The sequence below is a fragment of the Thalia democratica genome, chromosome 5 (assembly GCF_965202585.1).
Source record: "Thalia democratica chromosome 5, ktThaDemo2.hap1.1, whole genome shotgun sequence".
Taxonomy (NCBI): Eukaryota; Metazoa; Chordata; class Thaliacea; order Salpida; family Salpidae; genus Thalia; species Thalia democratica.
This window is the reverse complement of record NC_139169.1, coordinates 6,866,185-6,887,551: the sequence shown is the minus strand read 5'-3', so window position 1 is coordinate 6,887,551 and position 21,367 is coordinate 6,866,185. Positions and strand designations below refer to the sequence as shown.

Below are 21,367 nucleotides of genomic sequence, written 5' to 3'. Positions count from 1 at the left end.
TCACATAGTACACAGTTCAGTTAAACCTTGTGGAATAAAAAAGCCTTTGTTTTTAAAAGCTATTTTCGCTAATTTTAGCGCTGTGTTTCTACTATTAGAAGCAGCATAAAAAACATATCAAAATGTCTACTTTGATAATAAAAGCCATAATTAGAGTTTATCTTAATATTGTAAAATAAATTTGAGCTAAGTAATCTTAAGAAAAAAGAATTTTATTTTAATGCTAAGTTTTCTACCGCAGAAACTAAAACAAAAGCATCAAAATGACCGTTAAAATTGCCAAACAAACCGTCAAAAGAAAAACGCTCGTTCTTGACTTGAACGAGACACTGGTCCATTCCAGGAAAATCGGTAATGGGATAAGGTACAAAACCAAAGGCAAACCACATTTCGTTTTCAAAGTAAGTTTTTTTATATCTCTGATTAATCTTTTGATAAACCGTGTAAATTAAGTATAATAATTCATCTGGTAAACAAGTTTATTTTAGTTACTTTTATGTTAATGTGTTCATTTTTTTCAAGTACTATTCTTTTTATATTTTCTCTAACATAGACAAATGTAATACCTATGCATGTGAAAACTAAAAAGAGAAAGGAAAACTGATGCATCTAAATATAAATAATTCAATATCAATAAATTAGTTTGATGTTTTTTTTTCTCAATTTAAATTATGGAAAAAGTGTTAAAACTAAACTAAAATAAAACTGAGACTTACATAATTACATCTTTATTTTTATTTAATGATCATGTAAAATTTAAACTAACGCTAAGTGGTGAGAACTAAACAAAATATAGTTTAACAGCCGAATTGGTTCTCAAGTTATTTGTGGGTATACAAAAGACCTGGAGTTGACAAGTTCCTTGATACTGTTTCCGAATGGCACAATTTGGTCGTATACACGCATGGCGCTGAAGCGTACGCGACACCTATTCTTGATTACCTGGATAATGGAAGGGGGATTCTCAACAGGAGATTTTTCAGACAGGTATTTGTATTTAAACACAGTTTAATATTAACATATGACCAATTGTTGAATATCTTGACAATAAGAGGAAGATTTAGTAGACGAAATGTTTAAGTTTTGTTTCAATTACTTATCAATTTTAAATATCAATCCATCAACATTGGCTTTGGTTTGTAAAAGTTATTGTAAAAATTACTTTGTGGAATTTTGAGCTTAATGCACCTCACCATAGTTTTTATTATTTTGTTAATTTTAGCTCGTGTTTATCAAAGTTATAAAATTTATCTTTTATATTTAGTTAATATATTTTAATAAACGAAATATTATTATGTTTCATATTTTCAACTTTTATTATTTTTCAGCAACGTACTGTTAAAGCTCCGTCTTAATAAAAAATATGTTTACGATTACGACGGTTTGCAATTTTTTTTATTTATTTAACAAAGATTATTATTTCAGCACTGTGGCTGTGGCCATGCCAAAGACTTGAGACTGGTCGAAAAAGATCTCAAAAACGTTGTTTTGTTGGACAACTCTCCGAAAACTTACAGACACTTTAAAGGTAGTTTAAAGCTGTAATTTAAATTATGTATATACATGTAGGTACAAGTAAAATTGTTTAAAAGACTTAAAGTAGTATTTGAAAAAACTTCTAATAACTGCTTGACCAATTTTACAGAATAGAGTTTTAATACCTTTGTTGGTTAAAAATATTTATTATCTAAGCTAATTAAAATAGTTTAATTTTCAACAAACTCAACAGAAAATGGAATACCTATCGAGTCTTGGTATGAAGATCGAAATGATAATTGTCTTGATGAACTAATTCCAATGTTCGAAAAAATGAGGTAATACTAAGTTATTTTAAAATAAAGTATTTTATTTGATTGATGACTAAAAACACAAAATGGTAATTTTCTTCAAAAATTAGTTCTTATTTAGAGAACTCGATCCAGGAATTTTAATTTTATATAAACTTAAAGCAGATACTTATGTTTCAAACTTTTTTTTATATAAAAAAATTACTTTAATTGTCTTGTTTTGGAATATATTTATTCCATTCTTTTTTTTTTGAAAGAGTTTGTATACTTTGGCTAGTTTGTATATTACGTATTTAATAATTGAATTTTATAGTTTTTTTTGACCAAGTTAATTTTCAAGCTTTTTTGTTTAAATGTACTTATCGAGGTTCTCCTAATATAAGTGGAAGTAATAATATCTACCTAAAATTTCATTTAACTTTTTAGTCTTTACAAGAATCTACTTAATTTGTAATTGTGCCAATTTAAAAAAAAAAAAATCATACATCTTTGTTTTTGTGTAACAATGAATTAACAGCTACACGCTTGTTGTTGTATACAAGTGTTAACAAATCGTTTCAGTTTATGACGTCACTAATAGTTTTACGTCACTACAGGTCTTGCGATGACGTCAGAACATTTCTGAAAGAATACCGAAGATCAGAATAAACAATAAGCCAAGATAGAAGTTTTTGAAGTGTCATAAAAACTATACTTCATATTAGAATTAAACAGCATTCATTATTTGATAAAATAAAAATTAGTTTTTAGTTTTTTTCTTTTGTTTGGTGTTAGAATAAAATAAATTGACTGTAGGTTTTTTTCTATATATTTTTTAACTTTTATTTTTCAAAAAAATATTTTTGACATTTCACAGAATATTTGAATAGATTAAACGCACGCAGGACCTTGAGCTTGGTACGCAGGACAGGCAGCCGAAACCAAATCCTGTCCAGCGCTTTTTTTTTAATAATTTTGCCCAATTTTGTTTCGATATTTTTGAAAATAATAAATTTATTTACAAATTAAACTTGTTCTCTATAAATGTAAATACTTATAAGAATTTTTGAATTTAATTCTTTTGAACTTTTCTATAATAATTTTTACACATTATAGTATATAATCATAATGAAGGCTTACGTTGGAATGTTATTTACCTAAAACTGTTTGTTTAAAACTGACAATCTAAAATTTTTTCATTTGTTTTTGTCCTATTTTAGTTCTTCCTTAATTTTTTTTTTTTCTTATAATTTTTTTATATATTTTAGTAGTTTAACAAACACAATAAGGCTTAACACATCAACCTTGTATTAAGAAATGTTTTCCTTTGGTAATATTGTTAAAAAGTTACTTATATTAAGCAAAAAAAAAATTTTTAGTTATTAATAAAATAATTGTTCAACATGTCTTAATTTAGAAACAAAATAAAAAACTGCCAAGATCTTTCGATGAAGTACTTAGATAATTTTTTTTTCTTGTGTTAATATTATTAAATAAAAACTAAACATTTTTTTATTATATAGTAATAATAAAAAGCTTATATTACATTATTAATCAAATATAAAAATTCAAAAACAGTGTATATTCTGTAGTTCTTATTAATAATACACATTATAAATTTAGATAAATGTCTAATATATAACTGTCTACAGTTTTATGATTTCTGTTATACCTTTTTATAATATTAGTTATTTGTAAATTTTACCGCGCAGGATTTTTACATTTAATTTGTTAACTTTAAATTTTTGTAAGAAAGTGGAGAAACATTATAAAATACAATACTTAAAAATTATTATTTTTAAGTTTAAAAAAAACTTTTAAATGCCTTAAACTAAAAGGTCGGTAACGTGAAGCCTCTACGCTGAAAACAAAAGTTGGCGGCCCACACTAAACCATTTAGCTAAAAACATAACTAAAAAAGAATTTTGGTAAAAGCTATTGTAAGGCTCTTAATTTAATACTTAGAAATTACAATTTTTTATTGCATTATTGTCTCATTTTGTAACAGAGTAGTACACATCTACTGATTGTTTTAATTCTCACCAATGCAGTTTTTCTTAACACAATTAGCGGAGATCAGCAGCTCTTTCTAGGATAACTTATTCCTGCCTTAAACTTACAAACTAACAAAATTTAGATGTTATTAGCAGTTAAGTAAAAGCTCTTGTTGTGTTTTTACAATTTCAAGAACACTACACGTTATGACAACAACTTTGTTACAAACACTTTATTTATAATTAAACTTGTAAAATTCTTGACTTAAAATGTTATTGTAACATTGGAAATATTATTTTAAGTCTTAGATGTAGATTTTTTATTCGCGATATATAGTAAAGTTCTTACATTTGTGATTTATTTTTTGAAGTATGCAATTTTCGAAAATTTTACTTCTGATGATAATTAAACTTAACAGAATTAAGAGAAATTCTTTATCATAAAATACGTAACATAAATGACTAGGTCTACCTAACAGTATATAATGGTTTAATTGTATTTGTTTCTGAACTATCATTTAAGAGTTTTTAAATATTAAAAATTAAAAGGTTGTTTAGCATCAATATAATTCTTAATTTATTCACTTGGTTTTTTATTTGTAAAAATAAATAATTCACACCAATTTTTAGTTATTTTTCATTTTTACTAATATTATTTAACTACAGATTTACAATTTAAAAGTCCGCTCTGCGGTGAAACTTAGTATTTTTTTTTTTCAAAAGTAACAAACTTTTAGTTTATTACAATATTTAGTTTATGCTTAAGGCTAAGTGTAACAGCATAGAAATGATATTTGATCTACATATAATTGTAATTGATTTTAGCATGTAATTAAAGTATTGATACTTGCAGTTTTAAAACTTAAGATAAAAGTTAATCTTTAAATCCTATTCACTGTTTAGCAGTTAGATATATTATTTAGTTTATAAAGTAGTAGTTTTATTAACTTTAAATTTCTCTAATCTATTATTAAAATACATGGATATTATTTATTAATTCTATTATAAATAAATAAAAAATCAGTTGTTTAAATATATTTTTTTAAATTATTTGTTGAGGTTAATAAAATTGAATTTACCAAGAATACAAACATTTAGATACGATCGATTTTTCAAAGATTTATAAACTGTTTTCTACTTTTGTTTTACTTCAATCTTCAAAGTTAATAAAACGTTTAACATGTTTTTAATGTTTCTATTAGATTAAAAAGTTTTAGTATGGTTTTGATTTATCCATTTAAAAAATATCACTGATTTAAAGGTTTCAACACTTATTGTTACACTTAAAACAAAATGACTAAGAATTATTGTTCAACGTTTGAGGTGTTTATTATATCTGATCTTGATTATATTATAAGAAAGTAAATCAGGTGTTAATTACATTTATAGACACTCATATTTTACTATTAATATAAAAGTATTTAATTCTAATTGTATTAGAGTAAAAAACTCTAATCAACTAAAATCATCTGTTCTGCCTATTCATATTACAATCAATAAACACAATTATGCTAAAAAATATATACAGCTGTATGTTGTTAAATGTTATAGTAAGTAAAAATACACTTAGTTAAAATAAATTGTTTAACTAAGAAATTCTACTACATATTCATTTATACATAACAAATAGGTGTACATATTTACATCAAAGTCAAAGATATGATAGAGTTAAACGTTCAAAACAATGTATTAGCTTAATAATTTCGTTTAAAGTTTAATGATATATAATGCTTTGGCTGTACAACATCGTAATACATATTAACGTATAATGTACATCACTTAAAAATTATATTAAAAGTTTTCTAAATTTGTTTCAAAGTAGAATTAATATTGGTATACAAAACTAATATAAAATTTTATAAATCAATTAAGCAATTGCAAAACAAGTAATTTAGTCAATTAATAAAATGTTGAGAGTGTTTAAATTCATATAAGCCAAAACTATTTAGACTTAACTAAATTACATTTATAAAGAAAAAAAAATCAATAATATCATAAAATTAAATAATTCTAGCTAAAATAATTAAATAAAGTTTTTGGTTAAATCATTTTACAAAATCCAATATAAAAAATTACAAAAGTTACGGCAAATTCAAATATACCAAAGTTACAGGTTTAAAATGGCAGTTAGTTTTTCTTCTAAAATAACAAGCATTTTGTACCAAAATAGATTTTGTGAACAATAAAACTTTGATATTATTTTTTCTGGAAGCACTGCTGTGTTAAAACACTGTGAGGAAGGAAAACTACTTAGACTAAGCTCGCGTAACTTAGACATAATTGAGACTATACATCATTCAAAGAGACGTTCATACATTGACTTAACAGTTTGTGAAAGATCGAATGTTTGGGTTTTATGCTCCAGATTACCCGTTCGCAGCAAAATTCATCTAAAAGATAAATACAAGCTTGTTGATTCGTTCAGGATTTATCTCGATAAAACTGACCAATGGATTAATGTAATTCAAACACCTGATGATAGAAGAAACTTTAGCGCTTGTTCGTTTATGAAAAACATTTATGTCTTTGGTGGATTTACTGAACAAGAAGCTATGATAAGTTGTTATAAATATGATACAAAAAGAAGTGAGTGGATATTTATAGCCAAAATGAATGAATATAGGCAATTTGCAGGTTGTACAGTATTCAAAGGTAAAATTGTCTTAACTGGTGGTTACGATGGTCAAAATGAATTAAGTTTGAGCTCAGTAGAGGCATATGATTGTTACGAGAATAAATGGGACTTTCTGCCTTGCATGATCAACAAAAGATTTCTACACGGAACAGTTTGTATGGGCAACAAGCTATTTGTCATTGGTGGAGAGAAGATTGCTACTTGCGAGGTATTTGATAGCAGTTCCATGAAGTTCACTAGTATCAAGCAGTTAGAACTCAGTTGTTTCACATACGTTTCTGCAATCTGCGTTGGTGACAAAATATTAGTATTTTGTTCAAGTGAAAAAGTAGGAGTAGAAAGAATTTTCACTTATAATGTTAACAAAAATGAATGGAAGTCTGAAGGTAATAATTTTTTTGATTTTAGAGATTTTGATTGTCTTTCAAAACTTTCTGTTATTTAACAATAAAAAGCTCTTTTGTTGTTTAATAACTTATATGAAATGAACTTTTAATCTCTGGTAAAACATGTCAACAAGTCTGTTTGTTATTTTGAGTCTGTCGAACTAAATAAGGTTGTATATCACAATGTAATACATAAACGTTTCAAAAATATTTTAATATCTGGTGTTTTATACTTTTTCTTTTTTATTCTTTTTAGATGTATGTAAATGTAAAAAATCTAAAACGCAGTTAAAAAATGCTATTAATTTTACTTTAATTATTTTTATTTAATTTTTTTTGTTTTATATTAGATTTCACAATATGCTATTATTTTCGAATTTTTTGTTTATTTATAAAGTAAAAGAACAACAATATCCACAATTTCAATTAAAAAATAAGTATTTAAACTACAAAAAAAAGTCAGTACCAAATAGCAACATATTTTTTTAATTTTGAAAACTAAAATAAGTTTAAATAAAATATCATTATCAAACAACGTAATACTCATTGTACATTTAATAAATTATCAGGCAACATGGAAATTTCAAACTGTTAAATAACAGAAAGCTTTGCAAGACATACTAAACCTCCTTTGAATTCCGTAAAACAATTACTTTTACTGTACCATTCATTTTTATCAACATTATAAGAACGAATTCTTTCTTTTCCTGCTATATACCCTGATCCAAAAATCAAAACTCACCACTAACACTGACCGCGGAAACAGAATAATAACAATCGCGCTCTAAATGCTTGATACTAGTGAACTTCATGGAGCTGCTATCAAATACCTCGCAAGTAGCATTTTTCTTTCCACCAATGACAAACAGCTTGTTGCCCATACAAACTGCTCCATGTCGACATCTTTTGTTGATCATGCAAGGCAAAAACTCCCATTTATTCTCGTAACAATCATATGCCTCTACTGAGTTTAAATCTACTTTATTTTTACCGTCATAACCACCAGTCAAGACAATTTTACCTTCGAATACTGTACAAGCTGCAACTTGCCTCCTTTCATTCATACTTGCTATAAATATCCACTTACTCCTTTTTGTATCATATTTATAACAACTTTTTATAGCTCTTTTTTTAGTAAATCCACCAAAAACATGAATGTTTTTCATAAATGAACAAGCGCTAAAGTTGCATCTACCATTAGGTGTTTGAACTACATTAACCCATTGGTCAGTTTTATCAATATAAATCCTGAATGAAGATCGTCTTTCAGATACGCCTTTAACATCTAATCTTGAGCAAACAGTCCAAACATTGGATCTTTCACAAATCGTTCTGTCACTGTTCGAATGTGTCTTTGAATTATATATTGTTTCAATTTTATCAAAGTTACGCGAGTTTAACCTTAAACTTTCTCGTTCTAACACATTAGTGCTTCCAGAAACAATATCATCAAAGTTTTCTTGTTCACAAAATCTATTCTGGTACATAATTTTTGTTGTTTTAGATGAAAAACTAACTGCCATTTTAAACCTGTAACTTTGGTAATTTGAATTTACAGTAACTTGTGTGGTTAAGAAATATTGTATTTTGTAGAACTATACAATTAAAAACTTTAATTAATTATTTTAGCTAGAATTGTATACTTTTATGTTACTAGTGATATTTGACATTTTATAATTAAAATACTTAGTGCAAATATGAGTTTTAAAATTAAATCTTAATTTAAACACTCTCAACAAATTTTTAAACTGACTAATTTAATTGTAATGTTGATGTTTTGCAATTGCTTAATTAATTTTTAAAATCTTATATTAGTTTTGTATAACAATACAAATTCTTTTTTGATTTAACTTTGAAAACCTTTAATATAAGTTTTAAGTGTTGTCTATTATATGTTAATACGTATTACATCGTTGTATAGTCTTAGCATTGTATATTATCAAGCAGTATACGAATTTGTTAATTTAATTCATTGTTTTGAACGTTCAACTCTATCTTATCTCTAACCTTTCTTTGATTTAGATGTAAACATGTTAACAAATTGTTGTCATATATAAATAAATATACAGTAGAATATATTGATTTAACATTTTTATTTTGACTAAGTGTATTTTCAATTACTAAAACACTGAAAGTCAAACAGCTGTATAAAGTTTTTTTTTTTTTATCGTAGTTATGCTTATTGATTGTTATATAAATGAGCATAACAACTAATTTCCTTTATTACAATATAATCAAATATCAGATACATTAACACATCAAAACTTAAATAATAATTTTTAGTCAGATTGTTTTAAGTGAAGCTACAAGTTTTAGAACCTTTAAATCAGTGATATTTTTTCAATGGATAGATAAAATTTATAATAAAAAGTTTTTTTTAGTTTAATTGAAATTAGTTTTAATTAACCATTCTTAAATTTTCCAAGTCTCATCCTAAATTGATAAACAATTATCCTTTAGTAGAAGTTATAAAAACTTCAAATAAAAACTAATAAGAATAAAAACTTTCGTTAAAGGACCCCTTTTCGTTATTCAGCTTTACAACAACAATTTTAAATCAATGATTCTATAAATTAAAGTTGTATGTGCTGATTTTTACAATTAAATGTAACAAATAATTTTAGCAGCTTAAAAATATTGCATGTTTTATTTTAGTAAAATATAAATACTGATTACGTACTACCATAGTAGGATTATTTTTAAAAGTTAAAGTTTTTAGTACATGAAATTATTACATTAAAATCATAAGTCTAGTTATCAAGAATTTTATTTGTTACACATTAAAAGATATATTGAAAATGTTTATAACTTTTGGTTAAAAATCATATTTCAAGTTTTTATTATAAATTGTAATAAATATCTAATTGCTCTCAGTATAAACATCCGTAAGAATGATTAAAGTTCGTTTTCTTACCCTTACAATGTTTCTAACGACCTTTAATGTCAGTTTATTTAGAGAATCAAACAGATAACTACCTGACTAAAAAATCTTTTATTGCTAATATTTTTCCGATATTAAGATAGTCAAGAATCGGTTTCGCGTAATATTCAAACCCAGCAGTGTAAATGACCAAAATGTACCATTGAGAAACAGTATCAAGGAACTTGTCAACGCCAGGTCTTTTGTATACCCTCATCTTGAGTATATATAGAGGTGCCTGTTTAAATTAAAGTATTAATTTAGAATGTTAGAAGAATTTAAAAATTTGAGGTATTCTATCCATAATTACCATGTTTATCATAGAAACACTAGATTAATAGTTGTTCTAATTTGCTTTCTTGGTATTTATATATTTATTTATTTATTCTCTATATTTAAAATGTTTTGCTAAAAGCAAAGTTAATCAAATAAGCATCTACTTAAAGCATATTAATTAAGTATATTTAAAAGAAAAAAAAAAGACTTTTAATGTAAACATAGGAATTGGCAGTTTTTAATAAACTAAGTGTTTTGCATATTAAAGCTTTTGAACTGCAGAAAAACTTACATATGTCTGTTTGATTTTATTTTTTGTTGAGATAAAAAAACAAATGTTGCTTCTATATTATAAACTCCACAGTGTTTTATAGCATCCATTATGCAAAACGTTAACAAAATATGTGTAGAATTTTCCTTTAACTGATTTAGGTTAGCCAAATATATTTCTGATCAGCTGGAAGCTGATAAAATTAACCTTTCATATGGCCTTCATAGGATATCAAAATAGTGATTTATAACATTTACTAAGCTAAACTCACAATAATATTTCTTTTTTCAGGTCCAGGTCAGGCAAATGTGTATCTGTCCGGCTTGAAGGTGATAATAGACAACCAGACAGATGAAAACAGAAGTCTGGAGAAGAAGATAGGTGAGCTGGAGCAAGAGAAAAAAGTGCTGCACCGAACAGTTAAGAACCTTTTGACCATACTCGACACAGTTGAAAAGGACCTGAAGAAAAGAGGGTTGAAGTTAGTTTTGGTTATTTTTGTTTTAACAAAAACTTTATTCAAGTACAAAAAGCTCTTTTAAAGTTTCAGTAAGTTTTAAGCCTGTCCTGTTCGTAAACAAAAACGTAATACAAAAGTAAACAAATGATGTTTTTTTTATAGCACATTGACTTTCTTTGTTTTATTTATTAGTTACTACAGTTGTGTAATATTTTATTTATTTCTTAAACGTATAACACTTTTATTTATTAAGAATTAACGTTATTACAGTAATTTCAAAGTAAAGTTCAAAAATATTAAATTTGATAATTAACTCAAAAAAAAAAATTATGCTAATTTTATGCAAATTTTTTATACATATTTTTAAACGATTTTATGTCGACTAAAACAGGACATCTGGAAGAGTTAGTGACGTAACATGAAATTTCTAGTTATTTATAAAATTATATTAAATATATATTGGATAAAATTTTTGGGGTGGGTGGGATGGATAATATAATCGAAAACAGCAGTAGGAAGAGAGACTGAAAGCAAGATCGCACAATCGCGCGCAAAGCGCGCTGTTGTGCTTACCTTTGCGAAGCAAAACCGAAAGAAAGCGGAGCTTTCTGAGGTTGGGACGTACAAAGAAAGCGAAGCTTTTGAGGCATGAAAGTTAAAGCAAGATCGCACAATCGCGCGCGAAGCGCGCTGTTGTGCTTATTTTGCGAAGCAAAACCGAAAGAAAGCGGAGCTTTCTGAGGTTGGGACGTACAAAGAAAACGAAGATTTTAAGGCATAATAGTTAAAGCAAGAACGCACGCGCGAAGCGTGCCTTTCTTTGCGAAGCAAAATCGTAAGAAAGCGAGCTTTCCGAGGCAGAAATTTAGGTAAACGAATTTAGATTTCTTTAAAGTTAAAATACTATTATTCTTTTTAGTAGAGTATTTATCTTTTATTGCTTAGTTAAAACGACAGTTTTTAAAGCAGTAATTTAAGTTTTTAAGGCAGAAATTTAGGCTAACGAATTTAGATTTGTTTAAAGTTAAAATTAGTGGAGTAATTATGTTTTAATACTTAGTTAAACGGCAGTTTTTGAAAACTTGAAGTATTTTTTTATAGTATTTAAAAAATAGTAGAAAAATTTTAATTATATTTATTTTTACTTTATTATTTATTATTATTATTAGTATTTGCTTTATTTGGCTAGCACAAAAGCGCGCTCTGCGCGCGGTGTGCGTTACTTTTAGCTACTTGTTACAAACTATTTTCTTATTTATGTAGTTCTTTTTGTTTTATATTTAAGTGAATAGATATATATTTTTTTTTCTTCTTTTTACATTTTCTGTTTCAAACTAATTTGTGCTAATCCTCAGTTTAAACATAAGTTATATAAAATTTTAAGAGTTTTTGTTAGTATTTCAAAATTATCATAAATTTTAAAAATTTCTAATTAATGTTTTTTTTTTTACTTATAACATTATTTATCTGCCTTATTCGGCTAGCACAAAAGCGCGCTTTGCGCGCGTTGTGCGATGCTCTTGGTTGTTTATTAAAATCTGTTTTTTTAACAAATACTATTCAACACAATTTCACATAAAACTTCAGTTATGGTGTAGTGTTAAAATTTTATAGTGTTTTTGACGAACTAGCTTTTACACAATGAGCCGATTATATAAAAGTTTTCTTTTTATTGATTAAATTTTCACAATATTTCAAGCACTACAGTTGTAAACTCATGAAAAATAAGTTAAATTATTTTTGTTGGTCTCCACTCTATTGCGCTGAGGTATAAATAAATAAAAATAAAAGACATTGGATGTACTGAACAACAACGTTGCCATTTCAGCCTAAATACGATTTTACACTTTCTTAAAACAAAAATTAATAATTAAAGTTTTTATAATTCACTCATTTAGGTAGACGCTTTTAAAAATTTAGCAAGCTTTAATAGCAAGCTTTTTATAATTTCTGTTTGAAATTCCTTCTCTTCTTATGCTTAGTTTAAACAACTGTTTTCTTAAATTTTAAGAATTTATTAATAACATTTGAAACTTAGTACAAAATTAAAAAACTTCTACTTTTTTGTAATATTTATACTTATAACATTATTTATTTGCTAGCACAAAAGCGCGCTTTGCGCGCGGTGTGCGATACTTTTAGTTATGTGTTATAAACTGTTTTCTTGTTAAAGTAGTTCCTTTTGTTTTATAGTTTACTGAATAGATATATTTAATTAAAAACTTACACTAAACTTAAAAGAAAAAATGTTTATAATAGTCAAAATATTTTTGATGAGTTTTAAGCTTGGGGTCCACAGAAAATTTTATTTTAGTTTAATGCCCACAGATTTTTAAACTTAAAACCACCGGTCTAGCTTAGTGTGCACTGATTTTTTTTAGAACATGATGACTTTTATTCTTAGTTTCAGGTTACCTAATTAAGTTACTTTCATTATTTTTCAGTAACGTACTGTTAAAGCTCCGTCTTAATAAAAAATATGTTTACAATTACGACGGTTTGCAAAATAATTTTACAATTTTTAAAATTTATTTAACAATGATTATAATTTCAGCACTGTGGTCGTGGACATGCCAAAGATTTGAGACTGGTCGAAAAAGATCTTAAAAACGTTGTTTTGTTGGACAACTCTCCGAAAACCTACAGACACTTTAAAGGTAGTTTAAAGCTGTAATTTCAATTATATATATACATTTAGGTACAAGTAAAATTGTTTATAAGACTTTGAAAAGAAATTTAAATAAATTCTAATAACTGCTTGACCAATTTTAGAGGATAGTGTTTTAATACTTTTATTGGTTAATTTTTTTTTTCTAAGCTTATTAGAATAGTTTAACTTTTAATAAACTCAATAGAAAATGGGATACCTATCGAGTCTTGGTATGAAGACCGAAATGATAATTGTCTTGATGAACTAATTTCAATGTTCGAAAAAATGAGGTAATGCTAAGTTATTTTAAAATAAAGTATTTTATTTGTTTGATGACTAAAAATACAAAAGGGTAATTTTCTAGAAAAGTTAGTTCTTATTTAGAGAACTCGATCCAGGAATTTAAATTTTATTTAAACTTAAAGCAGATACTTATGTTTGAAACTTTATTTTATATAAAAAAAATACTTTAATCGTCTTGTTTTGGAATATATTTATTCCATTCTTTTTTTTTGGAAAGAGTTTGTATACTTTGGCTAGTTTGTATATTACGTATTTAATAATTGAATTTTATAGTTTTTTTTGACCAAGTTAATTTTCAAGCTTTTTTATTTAAATGTACTTATCGAGGTTCTCCTAATATAAGTGGAGGTAATAATATCTAACTAAATTTTCATTTAACTTTTTAGTCTTTAAAATAATCTACTTATTTTGTAATTGTGCCAATTTAAAAAAAGGCACACATCTTTTTTTTTGTGTTACAAATATTTAACAGCTACACGCTTGTAGGTGTGAACAAGTGTTAACAAATCGTTTCAGTTTATGACGTCATTAATAATTTTACGTCACTATAGGTCCTGCGATGACGTCAGAACATTCCTGAAAGAATATCGAAGATTAGAATAAACAATAAGCCAAGATAGAAGTTTTTAAAGTGTCATAAAAACTATACTTCATATTAGAATTAAACAGCACTCGTTATTTGATAAAAATAAAAATTAGTTTTTAATTGTTTTCGTTTGTTTGATGTTAGAATAAAAAAATTGAGTGGAAAGTTTTTTCTGTATTTTTTTTTGATTTTTATTTTTCAAAGAAAATATTTTTGACGTTTCACAGAATATTTGACTACATTAAATGTACGAAGTCCTTTAGTTTGGTATTGGCAGCCGAAACCAATCCTGTCCAGCGCTTTTTTACTTTAAATAATTTTAACAAGGTTACAAAAAATTAAACTTACAGTTTTTAATAAATGATAAAATAAGTTTAACTATAATAAATTTTAACACTAAGAAAAAAAATTGTCTAATAAAAAACTTAAAATTTTAAGGAATATGGTATGTTCAACATTAATCAAATAAGCATCTACTTAAAGCATATTAATTAAGTATATTTAAAAGAAAAAAAAAAGACTTTTAATGTAAACATAGGAATTGGCAGTTTTTAATAAACTAAGTGTTTTGCATATTAAAGCTTTTGAACTGCAGAAAAACTTACATATGTCTGTTTGATTTTATTTTTTGTTGAGATAAAAAAACAAATGTTGCTTCTATATTATAAACTCCACAGTGTTTTATAGCATCCATTATGCAAAACGTTAACAAAATATGTGTAGAATTTTCCTTTAACTGATTTAGGTTAGCCAAATATATTTCTGATCAGCTGGAAGCTGATAAAATTAACCTTTCATATGGCCTTCATAGGATATCAAAATAGTGATTTATAACATTTACTAAGCTAAACTCACAATAATATTTCTTTTTTCAGGTCCAGGTCAGGCAAATGTGTATCTGTCCGGCTTGAAGGTGATAATAGACAACCAGACAGATGAAAACAGAAGTCTGGAGAAGAAGATAGGTGAGCTGGAGCAAGAGAAAAAAGTGCTGCACCGAACAGTTAAGAACCTTTTGACCATACTCGACACAGTTGAAAAGGACCTGAAGAAAAGAGGGTTGAAGTTAGTTTTGGTTATTTTTGTTTTAACAAAAACTTTATTCAAGTACAAAAAGCTCTTTTAAAGTTTCAGTAAGTTTTAAGCCTGTCCTGTTCGTAAACAAAAACGTAATACAAAAGTAAACAAATGATGTTTTTTTTATAGCACATTGACTTTCTTTGTTTTATTTATTAGTTACTACAGTTGTGTAATATTTTATTTATTTCTTAAACGTATAACACTTTTATTTATTAAGAATTAACGTTATTACAATAATTTCAAAGTAAAGTTCAAAAATATTAAATTTGATAATTAACTCAAAAAAAAAAATTATGCTAATTTTATGCAAATTTTTTATACATATTTTTAAACGATTTTATGTCGACTAAAACAGGACATCTGGAAGAGTTAGTGACGTAACATGAAATTTCTAGTTATTTATAAAATTATATTAAATATATATTGGATAAAATTTTTGGGGTGGGTGGGATGGATAATATAATCGAAAACAGCAGTAGGAAGAGAGACTGAAAGCAAGATCGCACAATCGCGCGCAAAGCGCGCTGTTGTGCTTACCTTTGCGAAGCAAAACCGAAAGAAAGCGGAGCTTTCTGAGGTTGGGACGTACAAAGAAAGCGAAGCTTTTGAGGCATGAAAGTTAAAGCAAGATCGCACAATCGCGCGCGAAGCGCGCTGTTGTGCTTATTTTGCGAAGCAAAACCGAAAGAAAGCGGAGCTTTCTGAGGTTGGGACGTACAAAGAAAACGAAGATTTTAAGGCATAATAGTTAAAGCAAGAACGCACGCGCGAAGCGTGCCTTTCTTTGCGAAGCAAAATCGTAAGAAAGCGAGCTTTCCGAGGCAGAAATTTAGGTAAACGAATTTAGATTTCTTTAAAGTTAAAATACTATTATTCTTTTTAGTAGAGTATTTATCTTTTATTGCTTAGTTAAAACGACAGTTTTTAAAGCAGTAATTTAAGTTTTTAAGGCAGAAATTTAGGCTAACGAATTTAGATTTGTTTAAAGTTAAAATCAGTGGAGTAATTATGTTTTAATACTTAGTTAAACGGCAGTTTTTGAAAACTTGAAGTATTTTTTTATAGTACTTAAAAAATAGTAGAAAAATTTTAATTATAATTTTTTTTTACTTTATTATTTATTATTATTATTAGTGTTTGCTTTATTTGGCTAGCACAAAAGCGCGCTCTGCGCGCGGTGTGCGTTACTTTTAGCTACTTGTTACAAACTATTTTCTTATTTATGTAGTTCTTTTTGTTTTATATTTAAGTGAATAGATTTATTTTTTTTTTTCTTCTTTTTACATTTTCTGTTTCAAACTAATTTGTGCTAATCCTCAGTTTAAACATAAGTTATATAAAATTTTAAGAGTTTTTGTTAGTATTTCATAATTATCATAAATTTTAAAAATTTCTAATTTATTATTGGATAAAATTTTTGGGGTGGGTGGGATGGATAATATAATCGAAAACAGCAGTAGGAAGAGAGACTGAAAGCAAGATCGCACAATCGCGCGCAAAGCGCGCTGTTGTGCTTACCTTTGCGAAGCAAAACCGAAAGAAAGCGGAGCTTTCTGAGGTTGGGACGTACAAAGAAAGCGAAGCTTTTGAGGCATGAAAGTTAAAGCAAGATCGCACAATCGCGCGCGAAGCGCGCTGTTGTGCTTATTTTGCGAAGCAAAACCGAAAGAAAGCGGAGCTTTCTGAGGTTGGGACGTACAAAGAAAACGAAGATTTTAAGGCATAATAGTTAAAGCAAGAACGCACGCGCGAAGCGTGCCTTTCTTTGCGAAGCAAAATCGTAAGAAAGCGAGCTTTCCGAGGCAGAAATTTAGGTAAACGAATTTAGATTTCTTTAAAGTTAAAATACTATTATTCTTTTTAGTAGAGTATTTATCTTTTATTGCTTAGTTAAAACGACAGTTTTTAAAGCAGTAATTTAAGTTTTTAAGGCAGAAATTTAGGCTAACGAATTTAGATTTGTTTAAAGTTAAAATTAGTGGAGTAATTATGTTTTAATACTTAGTTAAACGGCAGTTTTTGAAAACTTGAAGTATTTTTTTATAGTATTTAAAAAATAGTAGAAAAATTTTAATTATATTTATTTTTACTTTATTATTTATTATTATTATTAGTATTTGCTTTATTTGGCTAGCACAAAAGCGCGCTCTGCGCGCGGTGTGCGTTACTTTTAGCTACTTGTTACAAACTATTTTCTTATTTATGTAGTTCTTTTTGTTTTATATTTAATATATGACATATATGTATGATAATAATATATGACATTGGATGTACTGAACAACAACGTTGCCATTTCAGCCTAAATACGATTTTACACTTTCTTAAAACAAAAATTAATAATTAAAGTTTTTATAATTCACTCATTTAGGTAGACGCTTTTAAAAATTTAGCAAGCTTTAATAGCAAGCTTTTTATAATTTCTGTTTGAAATTCCTTCTCTTCTTATGCTTAGTTTAAACAACTGTTTTCTTAAATTTTAAGAATTTATTAATAACATTTGAAACTTAGTACAAAATTAAAAAACTTCTACTTTTTTGTAATATTTATACTTATAACATTATTTATTTGCTAGCACAAAAGCGCGCTTTGCGCGCGGTGTGCGATACTTTTAGTTATGTGTTATAAACTGTTTTCTTGTTAAAGTAGTTCCTTTTGTTTTATAGTTTACTGAATAGATATATTTAATTAAAAACTTACACTAAACTTAAAAGAAAAAATGTTTATAATAGTCAAAATATTTTTGATGAGTTTTAAGCTTGGGGTCCACAGAAAATTTTATTTTAGTTTAATGCCCACAGATTTTTAAACTTAAAACCACCGGTCTAGCTTAGTGTGCACTGATTTTTTTTAGAACATGATGACTTTTATTCTTAGTTTCAGGTTACCTAATTAAGTTACTTTCATTATTTTTCAGTAACGTACTGTTAAAGCTCCGTCTTAATAAAAAATATGTTTACAATTACGACGGTTTGCAAAATAATTTTACAATTTTTAAAATTTATTTAACAATGATTATAATTTCAGCACTGTGGTCGTGGACATGCCAAAGATTTGAGACTGGTCGAAAAAGATCTTAAAAACGTTGTTTTGTTGGACAACTCTCCGAAAACCTACAGACACTTTAAAGGTAGTTTAAAGCTGTAATTTCAATTATATATATACATTTAGGTACAAGTAAAATTGTTTATAAGACTTTGAAAAGAAATTTAAATAAATTCTAATAACTGCTTGACCAATTTTAGAGGATAGTGTTTTAATACTTTTATTGGTTAATTTTTTTTTTCTAAGCTTATTAGAATAGTTTAACTTTTAATAAACTCAATAGAAAATGGGATACCTATCGAGTCTTGGTATGAAGACCGAAATGATAATTGTCTTGATGAACTAATTTCAATGTTCGAAAAAATGAGGTAATGCTAAGTTATTTTAAAATAAAGTATTTTATTTGTTTGATGACTAAAAATACAAAAGGGTAATTTTCTAGAAAAGTTAGTTCTTATTTAGAGAACTCGATCCAGGAATTTAAATTTTATTTAAACTTAAAGCAGATACTTATGTTTGAAACTTTATTTTATATAAAAAAAATACTTTAATCGTCTTGTTTTGGAATATATTTATTCCATTCTTTTTTTTTGGAAAGAGTTTGTATACTTTGGCTAGTTTGTATATTACGTATTTAATAATTGAATTTTATAGTTTTTTTTGACCAAGTTAATTTTCAAGCTTTTTTATTTAAATGTACTTATCGAGGTTCTCCTAATATAAGTGGAGGTAATAATATCTAACTAAATTTTCATTTAACTTTTTAGTCTTTAAAATAATCTACTTATTTTGTAATTGTGCCAATTTAAAAAAAGGCACACATCTTTTTTTTTGTGTTACAAATATTTAACAGCTACACGCTTGTAGGTGTGAACAAGTGTTAACAAATCGTTTCAGTTTATGACGTCATTAATAATTTTACGTCACTATAGGTCCTGCGATGACGTCAGAACATTCCTGAAAGAATATCGAAGATTAGAATAAACAATAAGCCAAGATAGAAGTTTTTAAAGTGTCATAAAAACTATACTTCATATTAGAATTAAACAGCACTCGTTATTTGATAAAAATAAAAATTAGTTTTTAATTGTTTTCGTTTGTTTGATGTTAGAATAAAAAAATTGAGTGGAAAGTTTTTTCTGTATTTTTTTTTGATTTTTATTTTTCAAAGAAAATATTTTTGACGTTTCACAGAATATTTGACTACATTAAATGTACGAAGTCCTTTAGTTTGGTATTGGCAGCCGAAACCAATCCTGTCCAGCGCTTTTTTACTTTAAATAATTTTAACAAGGTTACAAAAAATTAAACTTACAGTTTTTAATAAATGATAAAATAAGTTTAACTATAATAAATTTTAACACTAAGAAAAAAAATTGTCTAATAAAAAACTTAAAATTTTAAGGAATATGGTATGTTCAACATTAATCAAATAAGCATCTACTTAAAGCATATTAATTAAGTATATTTAAAAGAAAAAAAAAAGACTTTTAATGTAAACATAGGAATTGGCAGTTTTTAATAAACTAAGTGTTTTGCATATTAAAGCTTTTGAACTGCAGAAAAACTTACATATGTCTGTTTGATTTTATTTTTTGTTGAGATAAAAAAACAAATGTTGCTTCTATATTATAAACTCCACAGTGTTTTATAGCATCCATTATGCAAAACGTTAACAAAATATGTGTAGAATTTTCCTTTAACTGATTTAGGTTAGCCAAATATATTTCTGATCAGCTGGAAGCTGATAAAATTAACCTTTCATATGGCCTTCATAGGATATCAAAATAGTGATTTATAACATTTACTAAGCTAAACTCACAATAATATTTCTTTTTTCAGGTCCAGGTCAGGCAAATGTGTATCTGTCCGGCTTGAAGGTGATAATAGACAACCAGACAGATGAAAACAGAAGTCTGGAGAAGAAGATAGGTGAGCTGGAGCAAGAGAAAAAAGTGCTGCACCGAACAGTTAAGAACCTTTTGACCATACTCGACACAGTTGAAAAGGACCTGAAGAAAAGAGGGTTGAAGTTAGTTTTGGTTATTTTTGTTTTAACAAAAACTTTATTCAAGTACAAAAAGCTCTTTTAAAGTTTCAGTAAGTTTTAAGCCTGTCCTGTTCGTAAACAAAAACGTAATACAAAAGTAAACAAATGATGTTTTTTTTATAGCACATTGACTTTCTTTGTTTTATTTATTAGTTACTACAGTTGTGTAATATTTTATTTATTTCTTAAACGTATAACACTTTTATTTATTAAGAATTAACGTTATTACAATAATTTCAAAGTAAAGTTCAAAAATATTAAATTTGATAATTAACTCAAAAAAAAAAATTATGCTAATTTTATGCAAATTTTTTATACATATTTTTAAACGATTTTATGTCGACTAAAACAGGACATCTGGAAGAGTTAGTGACGTAACATGAAATTTCTAGTTATTTATAAAATTATATTAAATATATATTGGATAAAATTTTTGGGGTGGGTGGGATGGATAATATAATCGAAAACAGCAGTAGGAAGAGAGACTGAAAGCAAGATCGCACAATCGCGCGCAAAGCGCGCTGTTGTGCTTACCTTTGCGAAGCAAAACCGAAAGAAAGCGGAGCTTTCTGAGGTTGGGACGTACAAAGAAAGCGAAGCTTTTGAGGCATGAAAGTTAAAGCAAGATCGCACAATCGCGCGCGAAGCGCGCTGTTGTGCTTATTTTGCGAAGCAAAACCGAAAGAAAGCGGAGCTTTCTGAGGTTGGGACGTACAAAGAAAACGAAGATTTTAAGGCATAATAGTTAAAGCAAGAACGCACGCGCGAAGCGTGCCTTTCTTTGCGAAGCAAAATCGTAAGAAAGCGAGCTTTCCGAGGCAGAAATTTAGGTAAATGAATTTAGATTTCTTTAAAGTTAAAATACTATTATTCTTTTTAGTAGAGTATTTATCTTTTATTGCTTAGTTAAAACGACAGTTTTTAAAGCAGTAATTTAAGTTTTTAAGG

At 26.8% G+C, this 21,367-nt stretch overlaps 3 protein-coding genes across 3 annotated transcripts; 2 read left to right on the top strand and 1 right to left on the bottom strand.

Moving 5' to 3' along the window:
* The first annotated feature begins 263 nt into the window (after positions 1 to 263).
* LOC145836223 (CTD nuclear envelope phosphatase 1 homolog) lies at positions 264 to 1,818 on the top strand. The gene is made up of 4 exons (XM_082944042.1): positions 264 to 401; positions 805 to 987; positions 1,426 to 1,528; positions 1,730 to 1,818. The coding sequence occupies exons 1-4, from the start codon at positions 264 to 266 to the stop codon at positions 1,816 to 1,818; spliced, it is 513 nt and encodes a 170-aa protein (XP_082800168.1).
* Positions 1,819 to 6,369: 4,551 nt separating this feature from the next.
* LOC145836222 (kelch-like protein 41b) lies at positions 6,370 to 7,376 on the top strand. Its single transcript, XM_082944041.1, has 2 exons — positions 6,370 to 6,781; positions 7,351 to 7,376. The coding sequence occupies exons 1-2, from the start codon at positions 6,370 to 6,372 to the stop codon at positions 7,374 to 7,376; spliced, it is 438 nt and encodes a 145-aa protein (XP_082800167.1).
* A 136-nt stretch (positions 7,377 to 7,512) lies between these two features.
* On the bottom strand, positions 7,513 to 7,845 carry LOC145836220 (kelch-like protein 38). The gene has a single exon (XM_082944040.1). It carries the CDS (start codon positions 7,843 to 7,845, stop codon positions 7,513 to 7,515), a length of 333 nt encoding a protein of 110 aa, XP_082800166.1.
* Positions 7,846 to 21,367: the final 13,522 nt, after the last annotated feature.